The 20416-nt window shown below is 32.3% G+C and overlaps 1 protein-coding gene across 3 annotated transcripts in view; it reads left to right on the top strand.

The window, feature by feature from the left end:
• Window positions 1-20416, top strand: part of Mccc2 (methylcrotonyl-CoA carboxylase subunit 2) — a 702143-nt gene that overhangs the window by 246744 nt on the left and 434983 nt on the right. For all 3 annotated transcript variants that reach the window (XM_089595591.1, XM_089595592.1, XM_089595593.1), the window contains exon 4: window positions 5646-5793. In XM_089595591.1, the coding sequence (XP_089451717.1) occupies window positions 5646-5793 (148 nt within the window). The remainder of the gene's footprint in view (window positions 1-5645; window positions 5794-20416) is intronic.

The raw sequence follows: 20416 nt of genomic DNA on the forward strand, positions 1-20416 counted from the left end.
TCGGCCATCTTGGATCCGCCATTTTGAATTTGGCAAATCTAACTACAGATTCGTAATCAGTGACCCCAAAAACACCCGTACACCAAATTTGGTGCGAATCGGTTGATTTTTGAAAACTTTGTCGGCCATCTTGGATCCGCCATTTTGAATTTCGCAAATCCAACTACAGATTCGTAATCAGTGACCCCAAAAACCCCCGTACACTAAGTTTGGTACAAATTGGTTGATTTTAACAACGTTTTTATGTATACACAGTAATGTGACTATCGAAATTCGCTATATATATACATAAAAATCATACATATACAAAGTCGTCACAGGACGGAGGGAAACGGATTCTTGAAGGTTATGGCCTTAGGAGTAAAATAAGCCCAAAATTGATGAAATTGATTGAAAATTCGTGTGAAGCACGAATTTTGATAATTTTTTCAGCGTTTGGGACCACTGTGCGCCGCCGAGGACGTCGGCGTCGCGGCCTCGGACGTGTTACGTACGATAGCATATAGCTATGCGTGCGTGCGCCTCTGCTGGCTTGGGCCTGAAAGGTAGGGGAATAGAGAAGAGAGGTGATAGGAAAGGTAGAGAGAAGGGACAGGGAGATCAGCTAGAGACGCGAGAGGGTAAGGACGAAGTCCGCGAAACGATAATACATGCATAACTTTTCTCAATGATAAGTAATTCTGATAAAGCATAAGTAACAACAAGTCACGCTTCTATTTATTCCCGCACCGAGAATCCCACGTAACAAATGCAACATAGTTATAATTTTTCTAATTGTTATTCACCTTTATAACTATTTTGCTACAATTTTATTTATTTATTTTTCTTTTTTTGCTTTTATTGCTTGGTTGAACAATGGAAAACTTTTCAAATCTTTTTAAGTATCTATTCTTATGTCAAATTATTGCCTGAACAACTTTTATTAACAACAGTTTTTTTTTTATTTTAAGACCCAAATCGTTATTATGGAAAACACTTCAAATTTCGATACCTCTGGCTCTCTGAATATTTTTAAGTTTTGAATGCACTATTTCCATTTTTGACATCAGTATGATATTCTATAGATTAATAATTGTATTAAAAAAAATTTTGTAACGAAAGAAAATGTTAAATCTTATACAAACATTCTTTTTATAACAGTCAAAAACTACGAAAGTTGAAGGTTATGGTTTGATTAAACCGTTGAAGCAGTTGTTAAAAAAAATTTAGTAATGAAAATTGTATTGATGGTGATTAGTCTAAGAATGTAACTATTTAAAAACTAACAATGAATAAATCTTTATCAGCAGTTGATTTTGCAGCGTTGTGAGAGTGCTTTAATGAATAAAAATTTGAGAAAGACCTATTAATTGATTTTGATATAAACATTTGCCATCCTACAAAGATACATAGAGAAGCTCATAGTGTTTTTGATATACAAACGCTTGAAAACTAAAAAAAAATCTCAGTGGACTAAAACACATTATCACTTAATAAATGAAAAATATACAAAACAGAAAATTTTTCTTGTAAAAAATCAATCAGACGAGAATACAGTAAAAATTTTCATAAAGGATACGACACAAACCGTTTTTAATGCTCAGAAGTATGCTAAATTTTTAAATCCTGTCTTTAAAATTCTTTAAAAGTGTCGTAACACTTTTAAATACTTAAACTAACACTGTAAAAATTAAAGATATCCTATGCATAAAATAAAGAAAAATTTTTGAGCAAAATATGCTGGATGATGAGAATATGTGGGATGTATTGGGAGAAGTAGAATAGAAAATTTGTCAGCTGTCAAGTATACATATTCTTATAGGCCGGTGCTTGAAGCCCAAAGAAAAGGTCAATAACGTCTTTTTTCCCCACTTCGACCAAAATTAGTAAAATTGCTTTGTATTATGGTCAGGATAGATGGAAAAATAGTTTTGCCCAATAAGTGTGCAGGCATTTTTATTTAATAAACTAATACTAAAAATCGACCCAATTTTTTTTCAGAATTTTTCTTACAACTTTTTTCAGGGACGTCGTATTGCAAAAATCGGTAAAGATTATTTGCTCGTTAGATGATTATCTATCAACCTGTACTTGTTAAATTACATTTTAACAATTTTTCGCGAAGTTATAGTGTAAAAAAGAACAAAAATTTTCATGAAAAATTTCAATACTGCAGCATCGTTGACTCTTACGTTTGTCAATGAAAACGCTGCAAATTGTGGGATTTGAGACCTCTTATGAGAATCTTAAACCGTTCGCAACAATTTTTTGCTAAAATTAAAAATAACGTCACAAAACGAAAAGGATTTTTCAGATGTCTTTTGATATCCTGATTCTCACAGAGCAGCTTCATCAAAACTTTAAACAGCATTTCATTAGGTATTGCTTAAACTTTGTTACAATAAAAAAAAAATTTTTTGTCGCATTTTTAATCCCAATTATTCAGAAATATCAATTTTGCAATATAAACAAATTGACGTTACTTTGTTATATTTATTCTTACAATATTTCGACCAATTGTATTTAATGAAAGGTATTTTTACACGAATTAAAAAAAAAAAAAATATTGCGATAGCATTTTTTTAACAATAGTTATTAACAATTTAGTGTTACTCGCAATTGTTCAACTGTGAAAGGTTTTTTTGATTGAAAAAAAATTTTTTTAATTTTTTTAGGATATCTCTAATCACTTTGTAAGGGTTACTGATTTTTACACAGATAAACAATGTTAAAAAAAATAGTATTCTTGAACACTTTTTCGAGCAATATGGTGATTGTATGGTGGGTTGCATGCGTTCGGGCTTGAGCAGACAACTGAAAAAACTCATATTCTATGATAACACGCATTTATTATGATTCCATTCTTTTTTGAATAATACTTATCACATTGTACATAAATAATTGTATCATATCCTGTTAAATACACGTCATAATACAAACTATTTTTAAATTCTTCGTTTTTTTGTTGTCGGAATGTCCTCACTCTCGCTATCTGTAATATCATCGATATCTGCATGAAGAATATCGTCAGAATCATCTTCTAACACGTTGCCACTGATGATGTCAACTGCCTCATGCTCTACTGTTGCTTGAGCTGCTTCCAATACGTCGTCCTCTTCATCATCATTAACGCATATCTGTTTGTCTGTTAAGTTTGCCCAATTTTTTCCTTCACAGTGCTTACAGACTATTGAACTCTTGATCCCTTTTGTTTTGCAGCTGCATCTTTCTCCATAGCCTTTCTTGCATTTACAAGCGATTTCTTGCAAAATCATCTCGGGAATTAGTGGTTGCAGTGTTGTAACTGGGAGAAGCCCATTTTCAGTTTTTTTCCAGCCTCATTTTTATACGTCAAGTCCTACCTTCGTACTGAACCACTCGCGTAATTGATAATACACTCTACAGAAGTGCTCTTAAATTGCTCTTTCAGTTGGTGGTAGCATTGCAAATTTAAAATTCTTGTAGCTCGAAATTTTTTGAAATCTTTGAGATTGGAATTCATTTAAAGTACTCTCTTTCTCACTAACACCCCCATACATAGCTTGAATTAGTTTCTGTCCTGCCCAGTTGATATAATTCGGAAAAGCTTTGTCATTGTTAAATACTTTACACACAGTTTGCAGATCTTTATTTTAGTCCAATACCCTGATTAACTTACCTTTTCCCTGATTAAAGAAGGTAGACGTACTATCACAGCCACTATACGCATGGATCAGTCCAATGAATTCTTTTATATGGGGGAACTAAAAGCTATTGCTGCCATACCTTCGCGGTTCCTTACCATCTTGACCGGGCTTTAGGAAAAAAAAACATTACACTCACGTGGAGCGATTTGAGTATAAATTACAAGTAAGTTGACATCTTCACCGACTATTACTACATTACTGTAGTTTCTTTTTTCAGCAAACGTAGTATGCACTATCAAAGCATCAGAATCTTCGGGAGCTTGACGAACAACAAAATCTGAGTTATTCAATTTTTGTATGATTTATGAGACAAATCGTTTTTTATTGCTTTTATGTGACAAAAATTTCGACTGTGCGACGGGTGGAACTATATTTACATTAAAAATATAATTGGGACATGTGTTCTTCTTTAATCTGCGTGATCTTCTGCTGCTTTTCTGTGTTTTAATCTCGCATCTTCCAGGTAACCATCTAAATTTTTTGCAAGAAAAAGTTTATTTACTGTATCCTAGTTGTAAATTAGGAAACACAAGTCACAAAAACATTGTTGAATAGTTGACAAAAAATTGGCAAGAAACGCGGATGATGCGTATTACGTAATACAACCAATGATCCCAACGGTCTATTTCAAAATGATACATCGTGAGCGAGAGCAACCGAAGCAAAGATTCTCTTACTATACAGAGTGCAGAGTGAAAAGCAGGGATTCTCAAATTTTCACTGGCACGGAAACCTATTATTCGCATGTGACGCCTGCGTAAATGCAACCCAACATACAATCACCATATTGCACAAGAAAATGTTCAAGTATACTATTTTTTTTTAACATTGTTTATCTGTGTAAAAATAAGTAACCCTAACAAAGTGATAAGAGATATCCTAAAAAAGTAAAAAAAATTTTTTTCAATCAAAAAAACCTTTAACAGTTAAACAATTGCGATTAACACTAAATTGTTAATAACTATTGTTAAAAAAATGCTATCGCAATAGTTTTTTTTTTAATTCGTGTAAAAATACCTTTTATCAAATACAATTGGTTGCAATATTGTAAGAATAAATATAACGGAGTAACATCAATTTGTTTATACTGCAAAATTGAAATTTCTGAAAAATTGGGATTAAAAATGCGACAAATGATTTTTTTTTTAGTTTAAGCGATACCTAATAAAATGCTTTTTAAAATTTTGATGAAGCTGCTCTGTGACAATCAGGATATCAAAAGACATCTAAAAACTCCTTTTCGTTTTGTGACGTCATTTTTAATGTTAGCAAAAAATTGTTGCGCACGGTTTGATTTTCCCATAAAAGGTGTCAAATCCCACAATTTGCAGCGTTTTTATTGACAAACGTAAGAGTCAACGATGCTGCAGTATTAAAATTTTTCATGAAAATGTTTGTTCTTTTTTACACTATAACTCCGCGAAATATTGTTAAAATGTAATTTAACAAGTACAGGTTGATAGATAATCATCTAACGAGCAAATTGTCTTCAGCTATTTTTGCAATGCGACGTCCTTAAAAAAAGTTGTAAGTGAAATTCTGGAAAAACATTCGATCGATTTTCAGTATTTGTTTAATAAATAAAAATGCCAGTACGCTTATTGGGCAAAACAATTTTTCCATCTATCCTGACCATAATACGAAGTGATTTCACTAATTTAGGTCGAAGTGGGGAAAAAAAACGTTGTTGAATGCTTTAAGCACTGGCCTATTACTGTCTTAATTAGTTTTTTTCTGTCAATTTGCTATCATATTTATGACATATTTAACAGTTCTTTTGTAAGTTGTATTATTTATGCCTTATTGTCTAATCTATAATAAAGTAATCTGTATAACGTACTTGTTATACGGTATACAATTTGTGAACGACGTCACAAGTGTATTTTTTTTCCGTATCTATTATTTTAGCTTATAAAATACATGGTGTAATAAATATGACAGTTTTATTTTAATATAAGCTTGTTATTCATTATTTTACAGGTGGTGCTTACGTGCCAGCAATGGCAGATGAAACAGTGATAATCCGTCATCAAGGTACAATTTTCTTAGCTGGGCCACCATTAGTAAAAGCATCAACTGGAGAGGAGGTTACAGCTGAAGATTTAGGAGGTGCAGATCTTCACTGCCGGCAAGTTTATTTTTCATCACTAGTACAATAAGAATTTAAGCTATTTATCTGAAAACTTGAGCACTTATTATTTACTCAACTTACAATGTAGAGACTTCCAAGACCTTGCTTCACAGTTTTTGAGAAAAACATCGCAGAGTATTTTTGACAAACATATTCACAAACAATAAATTTTCAATAGATAGTTCTAGTAATAAATCAAATTTAAATTAAACGAGCTGTATAGTTGACTCCTCTATCAACACGATGTTTTCTCAACAGAAACACAGACATTCTTAATTATAAATTTAAAAAGGAAGTTTTTAAGTATTTTTTAACTGATTATAAAATATTAGTTAGACTTTGTAATTTGAGGAAAAAAAATTTGTATTTTTCGATTAACTTATTTAATGATATTTTTGTTGCACATTGAGACTAATGTATTAAAAAATTGCAAGTATAAGATGAAGCTTATGACTATGTACTTTAAAAAACACTGAATTGCGTGTTTTTTTCTTTCCAGAGATTAAGTATCAGTTTTTGTAGAATGAGCGGAAAGAAAGAAGAACTCACCTAAAAGATAAGATTTTTGTACCTTTGTGACTAAGGTGACAACAGCGTTTTTCTATCAGATGGCCTAATTTCATTACTAATGCCAGTAGGCCCACTTTCCCCACCTTCTGACCTTTATTTCCATTATAGTTACCCATGGATGAAAGTTACTTAAAGGATGCAAAAAATAATGCATGCAGGGGAAACAAATTTAGTACCTATTGTAAGACAGATTTCTCGAAACTTTGTTTGAGGAGTAGAAGTACCTTAGCGGAGGCATAGCTTAGCTGGTATTACGGTCACGCTACGATCTTCACCATGCAACAGTAGGTATAGAGAAAGTCTATATGATGTGTATCGATTGAATCACTGTGGGACGGTGCACCTTTGAGTGCTCGTGAGAGGGAGAGAGAGAGAGTAAGAGAGACAGACAGACAGAAAGATTTTCTGTTCTACAGTCAGTGCTAACTAATATGTAGATAATATCTATAAATATGTACACGCCAGCATTGACTTGCTCTTTTACTTAATGCGTAGATTATCTTCTTATATAAAGCGCACCCAAAAAAATTTTCCTCTGGAAAATCAATTCAAGTTTCTCATGAGGATGTAGGCAATTATTTTTTGATACGGCCACAGAAGTTTTGCTAGGGTCAACTTAAATTTAATGCATTAAAATGTGTAACCTTCTTCAAACGTTGACAGTTTGTTCAGCTTTCGATATTCTTTCTTTTTAGTGCAACAACGTATTTTGAAGTGAACGAATGCAAGTAGACCAATGATCCTAAAATTATTACCTTTAAAAAAATTGTGAACATAACTAATTGCTTTATTTACTTTCCTCCTTGCCTAGTTCTACCATGCCACACAACACCGAGCTATGAAAGCACATATAAAAAGAAAATAAACAGTGAATTTTTATGCGTGCTCTTTAGCTACTACTTGTTAAAAAATATAAATTATCATAAATTATATCAAAAGTAAACAAACAACTGCATAGCAACAAGCTGTGTATCGATAAGAAGTTCAGCTGTACGGATCTGGTGATTTAGAGGTAACACGGTACATTGTTGCAAAACACAAGTTTATTAATACTTACTACTACAACAGTGTAGTACGTTTTAGGAGTAAAATTGTCATTACATTATCAAATGAAATACGTTATTATTTAACTAACATTTCATTCTCATTTTGTGACGAACAACTGACAATAACTACGAGTGAATATACTACAAAAACGTTATCCTTTTATAATGTAGTAGTCGAAGTGACAAAGAGTTTATATAATCGATAAACCATAAGACAACTGACCACAACTTATACAGAATATTTTTTTTTTAATGGAGACAAAGATAACAAAAAATTTAAAACTTATACCAGTACTTAGCTAAAACCTTACTTCAGTTGTACTTGGGTTTAAAAAAATCAGTGGACAATGGGTGCTGGGATACCCACGTAAGAAGTTGAATTTCCATAAAATTATTGGCAAATAATAAATTTATCTTACTAATATATGAAGCAAAGTCGCTAAAACCGTTGTAATCGCTAACCGCGAAAACGACTGAACCGATTTTGCTAAAATTTTGCACACTGATTCATGATACGACCTAGATGGTTTTAGTATAGTTTTTATCTTGAAAAATTTAATAACAATAGCAATAAATAAGCCCAAAGTTTTGCAAAAATACGCCAGCTTTTCGCTTTCGTTCAGTAAAATCCACTAGGTGGCGTCGACATGCAATCGAGGCTACCTGCAACAGAATTAAATAAGTGGGGTTATAATACGCCGGAGCATCTCAATAAAGATGCAGTCATGCCTCAGCAGTTCAACAAGCTGCACAGAGAATGCTGATGATAGTCTTGCAGCTAGATATCCTGGACGACACTCTTCTGTAAGGGGAAAGGGACCTAGGTTTCCATTCACCCTGAATCTCGAAGAGTGCGATCAAAAAATAATTCATTCCAACCTATGACGTCTCTGGCACAATACCAGGAGACATATCTAGCCAGAGCACAATCTGCACCAACTCTTCTGAGTTGTGTGGCAGTCCCACCATCCCGCCTGGTGCTGTTAGAGAATTTTTGGCTACAACTGTAAGCCAGGGAAAACAGCTCGGAGGGTCACGGGCAGCCACAACGGCTACCTTCTTGGTTGTCGCGTCCCCAACTTGCTTACCCACATGTTCTCGTCTAACGATGAGCAGTTGGGTGTCCAGAGAACAACCCGAAGACGAGATATTCTTTGGTCAGTGGCGTACCTCCCTCCATCGAAGTCTCCGTATATCGAGACTCCCAGGGTAAGAATCAAGTTACCTATAGCCAGCTCTTCATTATAAGGAATAACAATAAAGAATAGCCCTGGAAGTTTCACCACTGGCGTTTTTTAGGGCTATTATGAGTATTTACGTTCCCTACTTAACCATCAATTTCGTCGGTTCTTTTTAGGGGCCACCTAAGTGTAAGCTACCTTACCAACAAATACATTTTTACTATTATTTCCGGAAGCGATTCGTCGACTAAAAGACTATATTAACTAAAGATGGGCACTATTAAACCAAGTCAGCCATTCACTAGCAGACGTCACCTGCGGAGTTGTTCTTCGCAAGGCTGAAAAACCCGGTGACCGACGACCCTATGTTACCCTCTCGACTCTAAGCATTCAACCAAGAATCACTGATCCTCTCCAAGGTTTGCGCTGGGCAAACCTATAATAGCTATGAAGGAAAAAAAGCTTGAGCCGACGGGACAGCCTCCACTGGACAAGTATCACTCACCAATCTCCCCATCTAAGATCACCAAAACATCTGAATCTGCAAATGAAAAAGTGCTTTAGACACCAACGTCTTTGACATTATACCAGGAGACCTTGGGAAAGGGCACTACAACTAGCTCCAAAGCTTCGGAATTTGTAATTTTTCTCCCGATCAGTCTGGGTCTTCAACAGCAGGCGAGAAAAGATCACCCTGAGGTATCCAGGCAGTCACAACTGCTGTTAACTGCAGTCAAGAAAGAGTAAACTTAAGAAGCTCACTGGTCTTTTTTAGGGCCATCGGACGTCGAACTACCTTGCCAAAAAATATGTTAGAACTTAACAAAGTTGACAGAAAACAGCTCTTAAGGGTCACAAAAATTTTAAGCATGCCAAAAGTTGCAAGAGGGTGAGTTGGAAGAAAAACTTTAAATGTATCTAATAAATACAATTTTACTTAGGCATCAAGAAATTGTCGCAGAAAATTTATCGAGATTGAAACAGCAGCGTCAAAATCGACAAATGAAGAATCCATTACGTGAGAGATCAGCTTTTTTTTGTACCCTTACAGCAATCTCTGAAATCTCTAAAGCTCCTACTTCAGATTTTCAAATCAGTAGAAAATGTATTTGTGCTTTTGTGGTAATAAAAATGTAGGGTTTAAGATCCAGAATTTTGTTGCTCTGGTAACAAAGTTGTGAGATATGAGAAAAAAAATTTTTTTTATCATAAATTTTTTGGGGATTTAAAATCTTAACAGCTTTAAAAAATAGCCTTTTTCGTAAATTACACGGGAGAAACTGTTAATAAACGGCTTCTTATGGCTACCGATTATTTTATGGCATAAAGAACGCACGGTACTTTTCAGCATAATTATTTTTTTGAATTTTTACGCCTTATTATTTGACCAAATAAACTACATGGCTTCCGAAAAAATGTGTTTTTAAAAAGAAGATTTTTGTTCTGAGATGTGTCAGGAATATGTGTAAAATTCCTAACTGAAAACGTCTCACATTATATGTCAACACACTACGGTGTTTTATTTAGCAAGTCTTGGGCGTAGTCGAGACGGGGGGCTGCTATTTTATTCATAAGCATACCTCGTATGAAACGATGTTATAAACAAAGGTGGTGCAATTATTGTTGGAATAAGTACACCTACGTAAAGTAGGTGTAGTTTACATAAATATTTTAAGATCTACAAACAGAACAATTCTAAACATTAGTTTTTGGCACAATACAATTCAAACAATATGGTTGCTGGCCAGTACAAGACTGTGCCCTTTATCGAATCTTTCGATGGTTTAAAAAAAACTTTTTAGGAAAATAATAAATACCCTTATAAAGTAGCAGATCGTTTAACTGTACGTTTTTTCACATTTTTAATTTAAAGAATATTAAATTCAATTTAACAATCAACCTTACGGAAAAACCATTTTAAATTAGATTTACAAGATCTATAGAAAGCTGTATTTTTTTTAGTCATGTGGAAGATTTCTTATAAATAAACCTCTTTCATTTTGAAATAGATCGATAATTATTTTATTTATTTTTCTTTTTTTTTCATTAACACAAAAAAAAGGGGCCAAGTATGCATAAAAGCTTGTATATGAGCTTATACTTAATGAGAAAAATAATCTCCAGCGTTGCAGCATATATTTGCGATTTTCCTACCTCTCTGAATTTTGTTCTCAGTTACAAAGGAAAAATTGTGAAAGAAGAAAACACAATAAAAATCAGTTATTGTACTTATACAGTACAGAAATGTTCCTTGCTTATCTAATGTGCAATACAACCAAATAAATGATTCCTCAATCAAAGAAAATTTACACTGAAAATACGTTTCGAAGTGTAAGATAAAATGGAGTCATTGGTTTTCCTGGGATGAGCTCGCTCATAGCAGAGTGGATAAAGAGCTTGCCCAGTGTGCAAGAGAATGGGGGCTTAAATTTCTTTGAAAACTGTTTTTTTTTTTTTTTTTTCAAATTGGTTATAAGAAAAAATAAGTAAAATTTAAAATGTGTGGTGTGGTTTGTTGGGATGATGTTGTGTAGTGTGGTGATTTGACGTTTTGTGGTGTGGTGTAGTACTGGAGGCCAAAATTACGTCAAGAGAGTCAGGGTCAATAGGGAGAATCAAAACAAAGCTTACTTCCGTTACACTTTTCCTCAAGGTCATCAATCTAAAATTGTTGAGTTACTTCGTAGGACAGAATGCGCCTATAGAAGTCTAACTTAGAAAAAACACAATACTAAAGATCCATTATATCACAAGTTTTTTTAGTCGGCTTTAAATTAGTAGAAACTTGGTGGGCAATCAACGGGCACTTGGCTAGCACTTGACAGGCACTTGACAGATACTTAATAGGTACTTAGTAGGCTTCTGACGGCTCTATGGCAGGCTAATGATGGTTAGTTGATGAGCACTTGACAGACACTTGACAGACGGTTTGTTAGTACTTAAGAGAGCACCCGATGGGCACTAAACATGCTCGTGGTTGGCAGGTTATTATTAGGTTTTTGACGGGCACTTTACCAGTACTTGATGTACACTTGAGAGGGCACTTGAAAAACACTTGCTAGGTACTTTGCGAGTACTGTACAGGTTACATTACTAATACTTTGTGGACTTTTATCGTATACTTGGTTGGCATTTCATAGGCACTTAGTGTGTATTTAAGGGGTATGCATCAAGCACTTCGCTCTTATTATATTTTACATAATATTAGAAAATATTCAGTATCCAGGCTTACACCAAGAGCTATTTAGTACCTGTAAAGTACTTCCTAAGTGCCCGTAAAATACCCACCAAATATACTAACTCTTGTGTTATCACTAATGGCTCTTTTTTTTAACCAAGGTTAAATTCGTCAAATTTGTATTTTTTTTATTATCATTTTTTTAAAACTCATTTGCAAGTTTCTTACATTCTTTAGTAAATAATACGATTTAACCAATAACATGATTAAAATATATTGGTAATTCTAAATAAGGTTTGTAAGCTCTTTTTTTTAAAGTTGTGCCAAAAAATAATTATTAAAAAGATAAAAAACAGTTTAATTCAATTTTTCAAAAAAAAAGGGCTATGAGATGTTTAAAAATTAGCAGCTTAGTCTTTTAACACTTAAGAGTATGTTATGCTTTGCACTTTATCATACATATTTTAATAGTAATTTGTATTAAAATTGTAGTTTTGTAATTGAAAAAGATTGTTAATAAAATACCACATTTTTTGATACCGTAACATATAAATAACAGAATAACAACACTTACAAATATGAAGTGAACTATATTTAATAAATAAGAAGTTAATATTTTTATTGTTTAGGGTTTACATCAACAGTAAAACACCACTTCGTTTTTCTTGAGCAAAATTTTTTTATTTTTATACTTTGCGATATTTTGTCTCATCATGGAGATTTTTTCAAGACTGAATACATTAACTTATATATTAGTTTATTGTACATAAAAAATTAAATAAAATGATGATAAAAATTCAACACGTCTACTACCTTTTACTTTTTTACGCAGAAATCTCACGCACTATTGACCAACAGTTTTATTTTATACACAGAGTATCTTATAAATTAAGGAAAAAGATTTTTTAATTAAAAACTATAGGTAGACTGTTCATACTGACGGATGAACGGCAATGAGATTACAAGGTATGCGGTCTTCATGTATATGTATATATTAGCGGTCAAGTTGGATTATCTAGCTATTAGTGGAACTATGTATAAATGTGTGAGAGTGGATATAGTTGCAAGAAGTATATAGGTACAGATTAATACATTTTTATTAGTTTAGACTTATAATACAATTATTTAGTTGCTTCTTTTTACACTGAGATACGGTATATTTTAATTTATGAGATAATTTATTTAAATAATTTTTTGTACTTATGTTATATTTAAAGTAAATAATGTTAAACATTTCTATGATTTCTCTTTGTAATTACTTTTGTTCAGTACCTATTACTTTGATATTTTTTTTATTGGTGTCAATATTAAAGTCATAACCATGGTTATGTTCTCTTGCATATAGAAAAAAGACAGATTTTTCAGACTTATTTTTATATAGTCTCTTATGTTCTTATAATCTGGTCGTAAGTTTTTGTTAACTTTAGGCTAAACAGATTCTGTTACATTTTTGTTATTTAATCAAATATACGAAGTGTGTTTTTCGTCCTGTATCTAAGGTATTTTTTTCAAATTCTATAATTGAAGGTAATCTATTCTTAATCCTGTTAGTTACAGTTACACTTTTTTGAATAAAAAAAATTCTTGCATTTTGAAGCAATAATTAGATGGTAAGGTATTATTATGAGCTGTTTTTTTAGTTTCTGGTAAAAAGTTTGTTGGTTTTTACATCAGTTTAATTAACGACTCTATTAACATGTTTTTTATTTCTATAAACATCAAACGTTAAGTATCGATATAGACGATATACACGGATACATCAATTTTTTAGATAGAGAAAGAAAAATCTTTCTTTTTTATTACAGCTATTTATGCCCAAACAAATCATTTATAATTTCACTCATTTTTAACGCTGCAAAAACTGTTTTTTTTGTTTTTAAAAAAAAAAAGAAAATCACAAAAAAGTAAAATGTTATTTATAATCCTCAACACAAAATATACAAACTCTTTCATCATGAAAATAACTATAGTTTTTATCACTGTTTGAGGCAAAAATGGCTTGTTTGAAATATTAATAAGAATTAGATATTTGGTGTTTATAGAAATATAGAACATACCGATAGAGTCATTATTTGGACTGATATTAATGTGCCACAAAAAGTTACTTATATATTATCTTTAGGCTGAAATTATAACTACAGCAATATAAACACTAACTAGAAACTTTTGTTTAAAGTTATCAAAGAGTTAAAATCCAGTATAATTTTAAATAGCCTTGACGATTATTACAGTCATTAACTTAAAGAAGGTTTTAATACAATTTTCACCAAATGGTGTATTAACATCATTAGATCCACATACATTGACAAACAATTACAAAACGATACCTCGCTCAATAAACGTTTTTTTAAGAAAACATTATGACATCTTAGTAACAAAATCTGAAAAACGTGGTACTGTTGTTATCATTAATAGATCTGAATATATGAAAAAAGTAGAAGCACGTTTAATTGACTAACAACAATACAATACACTTAATGTCAACCTTGAAGCTGACATGAAAAACTCACTAAAAATACAGTTAAAAAAGTGGGATTAGTGGAGTATTTTTGATAATGTGCATAGATCAAGAAATTTGTCTCTATGGTTGACAACACTTTTTTGTCAAAGGCACATGAAACTCTCAAAGTACACAAAGATAACATACCCGCCAGACTTATAGTCTCATCAATAGGGTCCCTTACTTATTTCCTAGATAAATTTATCTCCAAATTAATAACAAAATACATTCTGAAACGTAAACTTACTGTCAAAAGTTTTTATGATACAAAAAACTATTTTTTTAATATTTAAATACCTGAGGATTTCTGTCTGGTCTCTTTTGATGTTGTGTCTCTGTACACCAATGTACCCCATGATCTCATTATTAAAGGCTTAAAAAATAAGTGAAATTATTTACCAAATTATAGTGGCATGTCTATGAATAAGTTTGTGGGGAGTGTAAAGTTGTTGCTTGCCTCAACTTGTTTCCAGTTCAATAAAAATTTTTTTTAGAAAACCATAGCGTGTCCCATGGGGGAATGTGTGAGCCCAGTGTTTGCTGATACAGTTTTGGAACACGTTGGAGAGAATTGACTATTTAAACTACACGATGATGTTTTGGTATACGAACGTTATGTAGATGATGTCTAAACAATAGTTAAAAAAACACAAGTAAACAATATTCTAAATAAATGAAATAGTTACAGTAGTTTCATATAAATGACATCGGAGAACAAGGTTGATGGCTCTTTACCCTTTTTTGACACGTCAATCATAAGACATGACAACAAAAGCTGTCGAAAGTTGTGCTTTGGGGTGGTACAAATAGGCTAGCAGTACTAATCGTGTATTAAATTACCACACACACTACTCGATGTCGGTAAAAAAAGACATTGTGTTAAATATGATTGAAAGAATTTTGGAATTCTATGATAGTTAATTTAGAACTAGGAACATTATGTACATGCGTAATGTGTTATGTGAAAACTGTCATCCAGAAGACTTTGTTACAAAAATAATACAAAAAAAATTTAAAAAACATTGTTATAGTGATAAGAATCAACAAACTTTTATTCAAAAACTTGTTATTATACCTTACTATATAATTATTGCTCCTACATGCAATAATTTTTTGAAATCAAAAATGTTAGTGTAATAAACAGGATTAACAACAGATTATCTTTAATTGTAAGATTGAAGAAAAATACCTTAGACACAGGACAAGAAACATACGTCGTATACTTAACTAAATGTCAAAAATGTAACAATCTCCATTTAGGCTAAAGTTTACGAAAATTTACGACCAGATTGAAAAAACATGAGAAACTATACAAAAATAAATTTGAAAAATTTGTCTTTTTTAAACATGCGAGAGAATATAACCATGGTTTCGACTTAAACATAGACACAAATAACAAAAATATTAAAATAATAGGTACTGGACAAAACCAATCACAAAGAGAAATCATAGAAATGTTAAAAATTATTTACTTAGACCAAGGTAAGGTATATTTTTATTTATTAGATAATTTATCCGAATCATTTTTTCTTTTTATGTTATGGTCAAAGAAGAAACAACCAAATAATTGAACATTAAGTCGAAACTCATAAAACTGTGTTAATCTGTATCTATATACTTCTTGCAAATATGTTCACGCTTACACATTGTTCCACTAATAGCTAGAGAATCAAACTTGACCACTAGTGTGTACATATACATGAAGATCGCGTACCTTGTAATCTTATTGCCTGTTTGTCCGTGGGTGTAAACAGTCAACCTACAGTTACTAACAAAACAAGTTTTCTCCTTTATGTTTAAATTGCTGTGTGTAAAAAATAATACTGTTGGTCTATAGTGCTTGAGGTTTTTACGTACAAAAGTAAGAGTTAGTACACGTATTACATCTTAACCCTCATTTTATCATATATTTTGTGTACAATAAGCTAATAAATATGTCAATATGTTAACAGTCTTAAAAAGGTCTTCATTACGGGACGAAATATTGACAAGTTTCTAAATAAAAAATTTTTGCTTAAGAAGAACCAAGTGGTTTTTTATTGTTTCTGTAAGCTCTAAACAATGTTCAAGTTATCAAAAAACGTGCAAGTGGAAGTTCTGAGGGAGTTACTGTTTCCAACTAAATATATTTATGTTATGATCACCTTTTAAAAATGTAAAGTTATTTTGATAAAATTTATTACCCAATTATTTTAAAATATATGTTACAAATTTGCTGAAAATTCAAAAGTAGCTTATTTTTACCTAAATATCAAGAGTAGCTGCGATTAATACAATAGTAAACTCAACCGGAAGTAGAAGAGCCCATCATCAGTTTCAGCAGGGAAATCACGGCAGATTCTGGGTTGGGACTCTTAACATGAGTAAAGAAGAATAGTAGAACTAAAAAGTCTAACCACAAACAGATAACAATGGAATTAAACAGATTCTTTCTCAAGTTGTAGGGGTGCATGGTGTGGTGTGATTAAACTTTCATGAACAAAACTGTGTAGTGTACAATAACTATCAAACTATGTCGGACAATAATACTACATCATGTCATGTTTGATCAAACTAGTAACCATCCATGAATACGATAACATTAATTATATTATTTTAGTAATGAATAACTATTACATTACTAAACATTTATAACAAATAAATTTTTGTTTTCATAAGATCTCATTTTATTCAATCATTTTAATACTAGAATTATGCTGTCTTTCTGTTCAAACGAAAATTATATCTTGATTTTGTGATATTAATGGAGCTATGTACAATTAATCGTAAAAAAACAAATTTTTGTTTACGTATAATTCCACATTATTGGAACTTTGATCATAAAACTTGCTTACAGTCATAGCAAATATTACAATAGAAATCTTTTTATTAATAAAATGAAAGGTAATAATGAGTTATTTTCTGCATTTGACATTATTATAGCGATGGGAATATTACGACAAATATATTTTCTGTGATTATTTTGTTTTTAATATAATAGTTTCACAATATAGTAACTTGTAATCATACACTATTACACAAGCCATTTGGTACATGAAAATTTTAAATGAGCATTACCATAATTTCTTTTTCTTATTTTTTAGTAAACTTTACGTATGGCAAAAGTTTTTAAATATTTAAAAAATTCCTACAAAGTAATTTATACAGACATTGTCATTCTATTTAACAAGACCTTGATAAATTGCTTTATTTACGCTGTAATAAGTTGAAGTTTATATTATAACGTACAGTATTTAATAGTACACATACTACGTAGGGTGGGCAACGGCTCAATAGTAAAAGAAAGAAGGATAAACAGAAGAAGAAAGAAAGTAAAAAGGTCCGCAGCAGTGGCCACATGGTCTTAAACGCAAATACTAGAAGGGAAAAGAGACCGTTATAAGTAAATCAGGACTGCCAAGTGCCTTTCTTTTAAAGGGTTACAACAATAAAGAGATCAATTTGGTTCAATTGTTTTGTAATTGTAGAGCACCCAGAACCCTTACAATCCTTCATTACAATATATTAAAATCACTTTTTTAAAAGCAAAAGTTATTGTGTTAGTTATACTAAGCACTTATCTAACTAACAATTATTTAATCTAGCAGATAATGTAAAACAGAATTTGCTCAACATTTTTTAAAAACATTGTGAGCTAACTCTTTCTTACCAAAATATCAACAATTATTAATATAATCTTATAACATGTGAAAAAACGTTAGATTGTGAATGAAAAATGTAGCCCAAAAATCGAAATATGATAATTTTCAAGGTTTTGCTAGTATGTTTCACGATACATATGTACAGAATACAGTTTTTTTCTGAACGTAAGAATTTTGCAAATTTTTGTCTTAACTCAATTAGTTTTTTCCCAAACTACACTTAAGCATCATATAACTATCTCAAAATTCTGTTAACTGTTTCAATGACTTCATTTCAAATCGTTGTGGCTCTATCTTGGTGGGTTAACTCTACTTTTCCTAGATTTTTTAACGACTTACGGATTCTTGTAATGTGATTTAGTTGTTGTTCAAATCTTACAAAAATCTAATTGTCCTCTGACTTCACGTACCTTTCAGAATCAAAAATATTGCTACGCAGGTCGGAACTATTAAGAAAAGTCTCTCAGATTAACAAATAAAATAACAGTTGGAGGATTCACATAAATAAGTTATTCAGGATCCTCTAAAAACACTTATTGAGAAAAGCTTATGTTTTTCTTACACAGAGAATTCTTTTTTTCTTTATCATCACTCAAGATTATATACATGAGGTTAATCATTTTTTAACAAAAAAACATTTGCATAGCCATACAATTTTAGTAGCTTGAGTTTGTTCTTGTAAACGTACATCAAAGCATTAACATAACGTATATTTTGATTTTTTCTATTTAATTATAATGTACAAGACTACATTCATGTTTATATTTTACAAAATCTTCTGTAAAAGACTTTTTAAAGTAAAAACTTCTTATGGCGCGTTGGGCACTTTTGTGGGTGAGCATTTTCAGCCGTTCTCACGACAGACGAGATTTCACACAGATATACTCCGCGTGTATTCTTATAATATATGTGTATACTATACGCGCTCTTTGTATGGGCATTTGTTCGTGCCCTCGCGACAGATGAGATTACATACCTATATGTATACTCAGAGTGTATAGGTATGCGAGAGCGCTGCATGCTATACGCAGCAGCGTTGGTCTCTTGGTCTGAGCATTATTCCATGATCACAGTTCATGCTTGATCGCACATAGCGCCGCTGCCTGGATCTCACCACGAACTACGTGGCGCGAGAATTCAAATACAAAATCGTATGATTTTTTCAGCAGACAGCAGGCGCAGAAATTCAAATTCGAAAGAAATCTTTGTATGTATTGGCTAATAAATGCCTAAAAATATTGGATAATGTTGTATGATTATAGAGATCAAGAGGTCGTCTATAAGAGAGACAAAAGGTGTTTCGTCCCGAGAGCACGCCAGGACTCATCAGTAAGGCTGATGACGTGCTCCCTGCCTTAGACACAGAAGAGGTGCGGGCTTAGAGTGACTCGATCGCGCTTATATATGAATCGTGCGAGAATTTCGCCGCTTGACGGGAGCGAATATCAGGAGCTTGGCCACCTGGCGAGTAGAGCCTGAAGCGCGAGAGATGTGAGACGCCACATGATTACATACATAAATAGTTTACTAAGAATTCTTTTGAATTTGAATTTCTGCGCCTACTGACTGTTGAAAAAATCATACGATTTTGAATTTAAATTCTCACGCGAAGTAGTTCTCGGTGGGATCCAGTCAGCAGCGCTATGTGCGATCAAGCATGAACTGTGAGCGTGGAATAATGCCTAGACCAACGCTGATACGCAGTCTTTGCATGGGCATTCGTTCGTGCCCTCGCGACATACGAGATTGAGAGTTTTTTATCTTTATTTTTTTATGTACAATTTCTCATGTTGCGAGCGCACCTAAAAATGCTCACTCAAAAAAGTGCCCAACGCGCCATAGGTTCAAGTTTTCACTTCTGCCTGCACTCCTGGAGTGCTACTTGTACTTGGTTTTACTCATTCTATTTTTATCACTTTGAAATTTTCTAAAAATAAAAACCATGCCCTTCATTTTCCTTAATGAACAAGAAAAAAGTGCAGGAATCACTTATAAATTTAAAATTCTCCACTAAAATCTTTTTCTAATGCACTAAACATAAAGTCATTGTTTTAAATTTGCCGTGAGAGGTCATTTAAAACTAAAGCCCAACTGGTATGTACGAAAATATGCTTTTAGAAGAAAACGTACGCACAGTGACACACATGCTTGTCTTCAAAATTACGTAGGTATTTAATAAAGGCATTCCACACAACCCCCTTATAGCGTCACAGCAATCCTACAACCCCTCACTAATCTCCAATCACCATTACTATCCTTTTACTGATATATAAAATGAAGGAAAATTCAATCATTTCCACCGTTATTTTGACTTGTAATATTCCTTGTCACCCTACAATGGCCTCATACATATCTTATACCAAATCCATACATAATTTTTGCTGACAACCTCATGTGTGCAGGAAAAAGAAGGCACTAAATACATTTATATTCAAGGAAGGTGGCTTATGCAGACTTTACGTGCTTATAAGATACGTACTTAAAACATGGGAGAGTTGAGCAAA

Source organism: Copidosoma floridanum, unplaced genomic scaffold, assembly GCF_036245765.1.
Source record: "Copidosoma floridanum isolate Cflo_tuat_1 unplaced genomic scaffold, Cflo_Japanese_pri ptg000026l, whole genome shotgun sequence".
NCBI lineage: Eukaryota > Metazoa > Arthropoda > Insecta > Hymenoptera > Encyrtidae > Copidosoma > Copidosoma floridanum.